The following is a 12,098-nucleotide window of genomic DNA, read 5'->3' on the forward strand; positions in this document are numbered from 1 at the left end:
TAAGTCCACACTGATACAAGTGAATACAAGTATAAATAAAGAAATGTGGAAAAGTATAAATACATTTAAAAAGGTAAAGGTCTTTTCAGATAGAAGGTAAAAGATGTAGAAAAGGATGAAATTAGACAAACACCATTTTACAACCATCATATTAATTAAACATCCAAGCAATAATTACCAACAGATGCTAAATCTGGAAGGTAAAATTGTGATGAGGAATGGTTTATAAATCGATGTATCTATATCTACCTATCAAGACTGGGAAATGTGGCAAAAAAAAAGGTGAATCTGGCTAAAAGCTATTTAGGCATTTTGGTGTAATATTCTTTTAACTTTTTTTTAACTTATCGAAATAAAAATTTGTCAAAATAATTTTTTTAAAAGGAGAGAGAGAAGGAAAGTAAGAGTAGTTGCGTAGTATGTTACATTGTAGCTTTTCTTATGATTACGTGTTCAAAAATAAGTTTAAAAAAATCTAAGATACCGCTTAATGCGGTGGGGTGAAGACAAAGCATGAGTTTGAATCTCATTTCCACTCTTTATCAGGTAGGTCTGTGACCAGGAATGAGTTCCTTAACCTCTCTGTGCCTCTGTGGTTTTTACACTTGTACATACTGTAAAGGTTGCTATGGTGACTATATTAGTTTATATATTTGTAAAGTGCTTAGCACTCATTAAGTATATTTATTACAATCATTTTTATTACACGTACAGTGTTTAGAGTCAGTAAACTCCAAATAAATGTCTGCCCTTATTACGATGGTAACTGGGCTTAAAAGCCTTCAATAGCATTGCTTTGATGATCCCATGACTAGACCAGAGTTCACTGTTAGACGGCGTCAGCCCGGTGGGCCGGTCCTTTGAGCATTCACTGCAACGACTAATTCTCGCTTGTTGGTCGGTTCACTGGTCTAGTTTAAGCCCCATGGCTGTGGGGCTTGGGATCCATTTTTGCTCAAAAACAACTGCATCCGGAGGTAGCAGGGTCATCAGGCTTCTGAGTGCTAAGGTGAACTTGGAGTCGGTGTTGGGGGACCGAAGTATTGGCCAGCAGCGCCCACGGGCGGGGCACAGGCCGGGAAACCGCGCCCAGGTGCTAGCCCCGCGCGCGCGCGCGGTAGCAGCCTGCAGCACGCGGCGCTGGGCAGGGGGCGGGCCCGGGCGGAGGGGAACGGCCCGCGGGGCCCGCCTCCTCCCTCCTCCCTCCCCCCTCCTCCCTTGTCTGCGCGCAGCCCGGCTCCCCCACGCCGGGTTTCCTGCTTAAGATGGCGTCCCCCGTGGCAGCGCAGGCCCGGAAACTTCTGCGAGACCTGGCGCTCCGACCCCCGCTCCTGGCGCCCAGGTCTCAGGTGAGCGGGCCTTGTGGCAGGGGCCGCGGGCAGGGCGCTTGGCGGGGCGCCCGCCTGCCCGGGTCCTCCTGCTCCTCCTCCTCCACCTGTCTCCTTCGTGGCACCGGTGCGCGGCTGCTCGAGTGCTGCACCTCTCGAGGCGACGCGCTCTGCAGCGCCCGAGGCGCACGAGGGACCCCTGCATCCTCCGCTCGCGTGTGGGCCTCGGGGCCGCGGGGCGGCGACTGCCGGGGCTGCCCCAGAGTGTGTACCACGCAAGACCCAGAATGCGTTGGCATCGGTTCCCCGAGCTCGCGCCCAAGGCGCCTGGCCCTGTACCAGGCTCTGCAGTGCAAGTTTAGGAAAAGTTCCTCGGACCAGGTTTAGGAGATCGGAATGTTTATTATCTGCTTTACCATTTCTGGTTTTGAAACGTCTCTATTTCTGAGCGCATTTGTTAGGCATGATGAACTTGCCTAGAAACCCATCCCAGCCTACCTCCTGTAGTAGCTCACCTCCTGCAGTGAACTTTCTGCACGCTGCCTTCTTTTTGTAGTCTTTTGGGGGCACCTCAATTGGCGAAATGAGGGGTCAGGGAGAAAAATGGGAAACACTTTTCTTTCTCCTGTCAATGAAAAATTAATCCTGTCACTAAAACACATTAGAGCATTGGCCTTAGTCACTTTCGCCTTGCTTTTAGAGAATAAAAACCCAAGAGGGCCAGTGGCGAATGCTGAGTATCAGCTATTAGAACTTGGCCTTTGGTAGAGTTTACTCTCTGCTGATGGCAAGAGTTGCAGTAGTCAGAAGACCTTCGGGGAATTAGGAGTTGGTGATGACTGTGGAAGAAATCACTCAACCACTCTTATTCTCCGTGGAGTCTCCCTGCCCGTTTAAAGAAAGGACAGTGTGGCGCTCATCCACAGCAGAGGGATGTCCTTGTCCATTTTCGCAATTTTTAATTGAAGAGAGACAAATGATCACCGCAGTTTTAACCAGGATGTGCATAGTATAGTTTTAAAGAAAATTAAAAAATCGCTACTAATGATATTCAGTTACTTTAAGCTTTGGTTAATTATGACATCTGCGGTTTTTTTTTTCCTTTTTTCTCCTTTCATTTCCTGACTTCTCATTTCTCTCTTTGTTAATGTAAATTTAAAAGGTGCTAATACTTATTACTGTAATATTCATAATAGGCACTTGACTGGTGGGATAGCAAAAGGAGTGGCAGTGTTGTCTAATTAAAATCACTAATAACTATTGTAATAGCCTAAGGAGAATACCTCCAGGTGATCAAGTCCTATTCATTACTTAGGTGTGACAAAAAACAAAAACTGTGGTGCTAAATATGACTAGAGACTTGAATTGATGAGAAATGTGGGGCCTACAGCAATTAAAACTCAAGCAAAGGAAGTAATTAGAGAAACCCAAGTGTTTAATGAAGTATGATAAGGCTTCTTGCCTTACCAAGAAATGGGAGCTTGAACATAGCACTCCACAGAATCTGGTTGGGGATAGATACCCTTGGTTTGGCAAGAAGACTGGATGAAAGGATTTCCTGCCTCACTCCATCTGGCAACCTTGATTTACATACTTGTAGATGATTAGTTATTTTGTAAACAGAAGGCTCAGAAGATGAGAATTTTTTTAAGTTGAGAACAGTACACAGTGTCCAAGAATTGGAAAATGGGCATTAGCAAGCATCTAGTCCAACCAACTCATTTCACAGGTAGAAAAATTGAGGCCTAAAGAGGTTCAATGATCTATTCAAAGACTGTTTGTGGCAGAGCTGATTCCAAAATAAAGGTTTACTTTTAAGTTTTCATTACACCAGGCTGTTACTTTGTGAGTGTAGATTTGCTACTCAAAATACATTATGTCAGCATATAGTAGTCTGCATACTAGTAGAAACCAGTAGAACATCCAATTCATCAGCAATACTACACATTTCTGTTTTTTCTATGTAAACATCTTAGAATTGGCAAAAAAAACAAATAGGTGAGTATTGCTCATGCCTTATAAGGAACTCTTCAAATTCTTGGATACTTAGCATTTGCTTCATCTAAGTCTGCTTGGATGTTGTGCCTACCTACTCTCTTGCTGATGGCAGACATTACAATTGAATATCACCCACTTTTTCCACAAAACTGAAGGAGTCCTCACCCAGTGTCTCAATTCTATTACCACTCTTGCTCAGACCTAGTTTGTACCAGGCCTTGGGCAAAACTGTTGGGTGTATATAGATAAAAGACTCAGTTTCTGCTTTGAGAAGTAACTTTAACCACTCACAAAGGTACCCATAGAATAACACTTTATCTAGTCATCACTGTAGTTAAATTTAACATCTGACACCTATTCTTAATGTATAACATCATTGAAATTTTTTATTTCCTCTGCTCTTGGCTTCACTGTTTTGATTTTTGTTGGTTGGTATATCTTTAAAGGGCTCCATTTAGCCATTTCTTATTTTACATCTATATCTATATATATCTATATCTATATCTATCTATTTATTCATTCATTCAGCCTAAAACAGGGCTATTCCAAGTGCTGAGATTTGGAGATAGTTCAACAAGGCAGGCAGAATCCTTGGCCACATGATACTTTATTTTAATGGAATTGGGGAAGGGACTAGACCATACATACATAAACAATAATGAAGATGATTTCAGACAATAACAGATGCTTTGAAGGAAATAAAACAGGGTCATTGGATGGAGAACGAATAGCTTAGCCAAAAAGAAAACCAATTTGACAAGGTGTTTTTTTGTTTTGTTTTATTTTTTTATTGCAATGCAACATGCATACTAGAAATGTATGTAAGTGAACAACTTGATGTGTTTTCACAAACTGAACATGTCCAGGTAACCAAATTTATATCAAGAAATGAATCATTTAGCAGTAACCCAGAACACCCCCTGGTGCTCCTTTCTTTCACTCCCTCCACCCTGAAATGGATAACCAGTCCCCTGACTTACACCACCATATAATATACTGCTTTTGTTCCTTTTTGTACTTTATGTAAATGGAATTATACACTATGTACTCATATACCTCAACATTATGTTTATGAGATCCTGGAGGTGAGTTTTGGACATTCGAGCTGAAACCTGAGTAATGAAAAGTACCAGCCAGGTGAAACTCTGGGGAAGAGTATATTAGGTAGCGAGGACAGCAAGTGCAAAGGCCCTGAGGTGGGAATGAGCTCAGTATGCTCTGGCAGTTAAAGAGGAGCAAAATGGTAGTACTAGTAATAATCAGCAGGGGCCAGATTATGTGGGTACTTTCGGAGTCTGATAAGGTATTTTTAAGAGCTTAGAGTAGCTGAGAGACTGGTCTAAAACTATGTAGCTAGTAAACAGCAGCTGGGTCTGAATCACAATTCTAGCTGCTGAAGAGCAGGCATTTCTTTACTGTACTATACACTCTAATTGTAAACCTACCCTGGCTTTGAAACTTTTGGGGGTAATGTTGTTTAGTGCACTCTGCACTCCAGTGAAGTTCCACGTCGTTAGGCATCTTCTCACCCAAATTCTAGCAGACAGTCCATGTTGCCATATCCAAATAGTCAGCCAGGAGAACAGGGTGCTGTGTGGTACATGGCAGTGTGATACAGGAGGTGCAACCACAGTGAGTACAGAGGCGACCCATTCCATTGATCATGTCTTTGGGGAAATCTTGGCTGAGGGTGCCGAGTTTAAATGGTTAATGGTAATTCTGAGCATGGTGTTGTTGACTTTTAGTACATGTCCCCTTTCATAATATGTGGGTGAAGTTCACAGAGCTGTTCTCTTGTAAGAGAAGCAGAGACATTGTAGAAACACTACCTCTCAAGCCCCAGCTATAGAATCGTTGTGTGGTTCTCCACAAAGCCCAGAGCTTCTGTCCAGGCATTTGGAGAGAAATGTACGTGGTCGATGGAAACTAAAACCTATATTCCTGCTCTTGTATACTTCAAAACGGATGGCTTTAGCTTAATTTTCTTCTCTTTTGGAAAGTAGGAGGAGAAAGATGGATGTATGTCTTTTAAAAGTGAAGGACTAAAGGTTATATGCCAGTTCTTATCAGCTAAATGATTCTGTGGAGGCTGCACTAGAAGTTGTGACTTAACCTTCTTGCTTAGAAAAATAAATATCTGACTTTTCTTTCTTGCTTTTTTTTTTTTTTTAAATGAAGTACAGCTGCAATTTCTGCTGTAGGAAAAGGAAATCCATCTCAAATAATTTAGATGCTAAACTATTGACCTTCTATGTGGGGAAGACCTTTAAGTGATAGCTCCTGGGCCAAATTGGTTTTGTTTACTGTAAATGAAACATTTCTTTTATGGGTGGGTGATGGAACGCACAGACCTACAGTATTGAGAACTTTGCTGTTGTTGTACCTTGGCCCATTTCTGCAGGCACAACGCCCAGAAAGTCACTGAAATATCTTGTATTTTGGGGAGGGAAAGAAATTATATAATAACCTCAGATCAGTTGTCCTTCAACTCTTTTTACTTCTCAATCTGGAGTTGTCAGTTGACACATTGCTTTCTATTACTTGATGAAACGTTTTGTCTGAGGAACTTGAGAGATTTGTACATGTTTGAGCAAATGACAAAATCTATATACTAATGATATTTTGGGAAATAATGCTGTTAGTCTGTTGAAGAAGATGGAGGCGGAGAGGGCATTCCAGATGGAGTGGACTGCATGCAAAACAGAGGGAAAAGAGAACATAGGGAGGTTATGAGTCATCCTGAACAGTTTGGTATGGAGAAGGGAGAGGCAGGTAAGCAGCAGAAGCTGAAGGATGGTGATCTTTCAGGCAAATGAGGAAGGAAGGACGGGGCTGTAGAAAGCTCAGAACTCAGCCTGACATAGAACTATGTAACTAAAAATCAAGCAAATATTATTTAAATAGTAAATATTTTCTGAACAGTTAGCATATGCCCAGTGCTATTTGTTGTAAACTCCCAAAGGCAGAGTGTATATTAATTTAGTTGTTCACTGTAAACCCAGTGCTTAAGAGAATGCTGGTTATATAGATGCACTTAACCAATGAGTGTTGTATGACTGAGTGAATGCAGAAAGAAGACACTGTACAGGGTGCTTGATGTTCCCTTGTCTGAAACACTGTTCCCTCCGATCTCATGCCTTGTTCTCTCCTTTCATTCAAACAGGGCTTTCCCTAATTATCTGACTGCCCTTCACCCTTACCTGCTTTATTGTATTTTATAACATTTTACCTGGTGGTCTCTTATGTGTTTTGTTTGTTTGTTTGTTTATTGTCTGTCTTTCTCCTTTTCCCACAAATGTAAGAAACTAAGCTCTGTGAGGATAGATTTTTCTTATGTACTGTCATTTCTCCAGCTGGCCTGACTAGGTAGTCAATAAGCTTTTGTGGACTAACAGAATGAGAGGTGCATAGAGAAGTGAGAGGCAGGTAACTAATAGAAGTTGCAGGGTGATGCAAATAATTTAGGCAAGTGAGGGAGGAAGGGGCTGTAGAAAGTCTAGTTGTGAAAGGGCTTGGGAAAGGGCTTTCATACTAATAGGAGTGATCATTTTGTACATGACAGACCCTGCGTAAAATTATTTCTGCACATTATTTCTGTAACATACATTACCGCAAGAGAGATTGTATGGCTTTTATGTTGCATTTAAGGGAACAGAAGCACAAGGGGCAGCATAGTGACTTGCCTAAAATCACAATGCCAGCTAATCACCTGCCTCATACTAATAAGCCCCTTAACATTACTAAAACATTATGCTAGATTGCCAAAGGATCCTGTTTGGGCTGGTATCCAGTTATACCGATTGCTTACTTTTCCCCATTTCTGCCCCTGAATGCTAGGCACTTTTTGTCATTTGGGCTTGTCCTGACAGGTATATTGATCACCATTGAACAGTTGTCCTCTCCAGGCCCTTTTCTGACTCCCTACTTTGCTGGTTTTGGAGTCTGGGAAACAGAGTAACAGGAGAGAAGGAAGTGAATTCTGCATTCATATGGTACTGAGTTCAAATTCCGGGTCTGCCAGATTGTTCTGCAAGTTATTGAACTCGATCGAACCTCAGTTTTTTGTTCCCCAAAAGGGGATAATTCTCACAGATGATTACAAAGATTAGATAAGTTGATATATATGACATTTGGCATTATGATTAGATGGTGGGCTCACAGTGATTACTTCTCTTGCAGTGAATTTGAAGCTAAATTTACTTGCATTTTTAAAAGACTTATTAAGCTAGATTAATTTTCCTTTCCAGATTTGATAAACATTCATCATTTTCTGCCAACTCAGGGTTAGGCATTGGCTTGGTGTTTTAGGTTTTATATCATTTAATCATTTGCAACAACCATGTGAGACAGTGGTAATAATTCTCAGTTTATATCCAGGGCTCAGAGAGTGCAAAACCTGCTGCCTGGGCTCTGGTCATCTTCATTATTCCACAGATGGGGTGAGGGTCTGTTGAGGCCCAGGGTGGCAGTGGGGAGGATCACATGGGGAGCTCAGTTGTACCGTCCTGGATATTGCTCATTCCAGAAACATGTGCATATCTTAATGTTGACTTTGTAGTAATAATGGCTTCTGGACCTCATGTGTGTCAAAGATTTGAGGTGGCGGCAGGGACACCTAAAGAAAAGGCTGTAGTCACAACATATAGCAAAGGGCAACTGGCACATGCCCTTTACTGTCTGCCCAGTACAAAGCACCGCCTTCAGGGTTGCAGGAGAAATTGTGAAATCGCATGGCTTTTGCAGGGTAGACTTTGGCAATAGAGGATGAAGTTTCCTTGTATCTTGAGTTCAGACTTTGGTCAGTGTGCTCATTATGTGGCAGCTTTTGCCCTTTTTTAGAAATGACTCCAAATGAATAGCATGTAGGTACTAGTCATGAAGGCATAGATTTCTGACATTTACCCCTAAAATTTATTTTTATTTAGAAACTTGGAGGGATTTGGTACACTCTATGAGTTGATACTGGAGACCTGTCAAAGCACAAGGAATAGGTCTGTATAAACTTGAGTCCTGTGAGTAGGGGTGAGATGGGGCCTGGCATCTCTTTTTCTCCCCCTATCCATTTATCCATGTGCTTGCCCCATTTCCCTTTCCATTTCTTGCCTTAGTTCCAAGATTGTGACTCCAGGGCACTGAGGAATCTCAGAAAGGCTGCTTTGTGGAGTTTGAGGTGGAGGGCAGTCAGCGATTGGGCTGGAGATGTAAGCAGGAGCAAAATTCTGCTGAGTCTTTTGAATCTGGTAATAGAGTTAAGGTTTGTTCTTGAGGGAGATGGGGAGCCATTGAAGGGTTTTAGATGATGGCATGACAGGGCAGTTTTATGCTTAGAGTACTCTTTCTACATGTAGTGGGGAGAGGGTTGGAGGAATGAAAGAATGGATATCATTTGGGAGACTGTTGCAGTGACTCAGTGCCATTAGTAATTATGCCAGGATAATAGACATTAACTAGGACTGGAGTAAGACTGCCTGGGTTTAAATCTTGCCTTCAGCACTGGTTACCTTTGTGTTCTCTGACATTTGCTTAATGGCACATATAATGGGAGAAGATGGGGGCTTGGACTAAAATAAGAGTGAACACATATTTTATTGCAAAATTCGGATACTTTTGAGTGTGAACTTGAACACTGTGAGTAATCACACTAGGACAACAGGTGTAACAAAACCAAGATTGACCCCGGAAAACAAATATAAGAGAGATACAAAGGAGATTTGCTAAAATGGCCTAAATCATGGCAAGAGGGTAGAAAAGAAAGACTGGCATCATTAAGGAAATAGACTGGACAAGACTCATGCTTCCCCTGCTGGGTCCTCCTTGCTGGCTCTCCTATCCTCTGCCATATAGCAAAAAGGTGATAAAGGCTGTTTACCGTCCCCGAGCAAAGAGAGTGTAAGGAGACCTATTTGGACTTAGCTCAAGATAAAAAAATAAAGGTTTATTGAAAGGAATACATACTGGGACTCAAGACAAATCTTACTTGATGTTGCCTTTTCTGTGCCTTGTCTCTTCTGTTAACTGGTCACTTACTCATGGTAACATCTCTTTATAACTTCTACTTTGTCCATCCCCATGCCCACGCCAGCTTCCTTCCCCCAACACATCATCCAGCTTCTGTCTCCCAGAAAGATTTAGTCCTAATAAAAAGAAAATCTCATTGGCCTACCTCATCCTTTTGCACTCAGGTTTGGGTCACTAGCCAGCTGAAAGATTGACTGGTTTTGCATAAGCTCTCCATCTCTGTCCCACAGTCCATGGTTGATGTGGGGAGGCCTTGGAGAGGAGCAGCTAGAGCCCAAGTCTTAGGGCCCTTGAGCTCAGTGTTGCTGGGTTGGCCTTATCCATTTAGAACACCATTATATTTTCTATCTTTAATGAACTGTTGCTAACCTGTCTTCTTTTCTCTATGTCCACATGTTTGTAGTTGCTTTGTTTCCTTTATGATTTTCTTGCTATTCACTTTTCTAATTTGTGCTGGACTACTTTACCAGAGCTTAAAGTAATGGCAATGAGCCTTGTTTTAGATCATTTTCTTTTGATCATAAGGAAAAGTAATTTTCAAGAGAGAAAATTTTCCCATTTAATATTAAGTGGGAAAATGGGGTGTCATGGGAAGTCAGCTCATCCATCCAAATAGTCAAGTGAGTGTTTGCAAGACAGATGTGGACTACAGACTTCATACAGGCCTGAAACACTTCCTCAGCTTTGCTTAGAGCAATAGTCAGGGTTGAAATAACCCAACTTCTCTTGGTTCTCCTCCACTTAATCCTTCCAAAAGAGGATTCGTTTGAGTCCTTTTGCCAGTGCTCAATAAGGAGCTGCCCTGTCGGGCAGAGTTCCTTCAAGCCACCTGCAGAGGCTACTGGCTCCCACATCAGTCCCTGGCGCAGTCAGCTGGGACTTCAGGGGGAGGTTTCATTTCACTTAAATCATGTAGGAAGACCTTATATTTTATCCTTAACTGGAGTACGTTTTGGAGTAAAAGGAGGTATTGTTAATAATTATGCCAAGATAATGAGCATGAACCAGGATTGGAACTAGACTACCTGGGTTCAGATCTTGCTTGCAGCACTTGGTAGATTTGTGATCTTGTGAAATTACTTATGTATTTTATTGTGACACATTTTTCTTTTTCATATTTCAACATCTCTGAAATCTGGATCATAGATTTCTATCACTTGTGCCATAGATTGATTGGCAGGTTTTTTTCCCCAATGGTACATAAAGTGGTGCAAAAAGTCACTGGTTCTTAAATTTGATGAAATTTTCCCATACCTCAGCTTCCTCATCTAAAAAGTAGGGTGAGTCACAGTACTCGTAGCCTTCCAGAGTTACGCTGAAGATTAACTGAGCTTGTGCATATCACCTTAGCACTGTGTACTTAATTGGCAATAAATATTAGTTATTGGTTTTGGTGATATTATCACTAACTATAATCAGAAAGGCTTTATAAAAGGCACCCTTCAATGTTTTCTATGCCTTCCTCCTAAAAGCCCCTCAACTCTGCCACTTGCAGGGAGATGAGCAATATAAGTGCAGAGTAGGGAATCAGAAGAGTCACAGTGGGTAAATGACATGGAAGGAGAGAGAGAGAGGTTCCCTGTAGTGCCTTTTGTGTGCTCAGGAGTGAAGGAATAAAACAAAATCTCTTGGGAAAAGGACTTATACTCGGCATTGATTGAGAGTGAAGACCAGCATTTTAGCTTGTATCAGCAAATATGGCAGTTTCCCCCTTATCAATGCAGATCTCTTCACATTTTTATAAGGAAACTATCTTTATCTTTTGCTATGTGACACCTTCTTTTGCTGAAGCTCTCCTAATTGCTGTGGAGATACTATGTGGCAACCCTTGGACTTTGAAGGACTTATTTGTATAAATTCACTTCTGAAAAGAAGTAACCAGGTTTAATGTACATTCTCACTCCAGCCTTAGGGCTTACGTGGACCTTTAATAAGTAATAAAATGAAAGCTGAGATTTATTCATTATTTTTGACTAAGAAAATAAACTATTAATGGTGACTTAAGATTCAGAACTCCTTAAAGTTGTGTCATTAAAATTGAAAACAATATAGGGAAAAGAAAAATGAATTTTTCAGTGTTTAACCTTTTTATTATTAGCATGAAAAAATAAATCCGCTAGTTGAAAACTAGATTAATTTTGAGATGGTGAAATTGTAAACAGATTATCCTCTCTATTTTAAAAATGATAAAGGATTGCATGATTGTCTTGACTAGTAACTTAGTTTGAAATGGAGGCAGAAGTCCTGTGACAAGTCCTTGGGGAGGCTTAGTCTAAGGGTGTAGATTCTGACACCAATTCTCATGTGTGGGTTTTCCAACACCATCAGGCAATTTTCTGACACCAGCTGAGTGTCCTCCTGTTCAACTCAGTTCTGACTATTTACGTAGAAATACCGTCAAATGCTGCAGGTCAATCCTAAGACTGTCCCCACCTCAACTCAGATGCCAGTCTCAAATTCAAGTTGTCACCTGTGCTTCCGACCAACTGGCTATAGATTGGAGGTTCCCATTACGCCCTTTTCGGATTTGATTTATTTGCTAGAGTGGCTCACAGAACTTTGAGAAATATTTTACTTACTAGATTACTGGTTTATTATAAAGTAACACAACTCTGGTATAGCCCGGTGAAAGAGATGCCTAGGACAAGGTATGTGGAGAGAGTTGTGGAGTTTTCATGCCCTCTAAGTGTAACTGGAGAGTAACTGAGTCTGGGGCTCATGTTCCCAGTGCTGCTCAGATAGTAGACTGACACA

At 41.5% G+C, this 12,098-nt stretch overlaps 1 protein-coding gene across 3 annotated transcripts in view; it reads left to right on the forward strand.

Annotated features, from left to right (window-relative positions):
• The first annotated feature begins 910 nt into the window (after window positions 1–910).
• SUCLG2 (succinate-CoA ligase GDP-forming subunit beta) overlaps window positions 911–12,098 on the forward strand; it is a 243,752-nt gene continuing 232,564 nt past the window's right edge. Inside the window, exon 1 of one of the 3 annotated variants that reach the window (XM_016150231.2) lies at window positions 911–1,009. In XM_016150231.2, the coding sequence (XP_016005717.2) occupies window positions 926–1,009 (84 nt within the window). In that variant the 5' untranslated portion in view covers window positions 911–925. Of the gene's footprint in view, window positions 1,010–1,208; window positions 1,350–12,098 lie in introns of those variants that run through there. The other 2 variants (XM_016150229.2, XM_016150232.2) reach the window with 2 other exon arrangements.

This window comes from Rousettus aegyptiacus, unplaced genomic scaffold, assembly GCF_014176215.1.
Source record: "Rousettus aegyptiacus isolate mRouAeg1 unplaced genomic scaffold, mRouAeg1.p scaffold_m13_p_4, whole genome shotgun sequence".
NCBI lineage: Eukaryota > Metazoa > Chordata > Mammalia > Chiroptera > Pteropodidae > Rousettus > Rousettus aegyptiacus.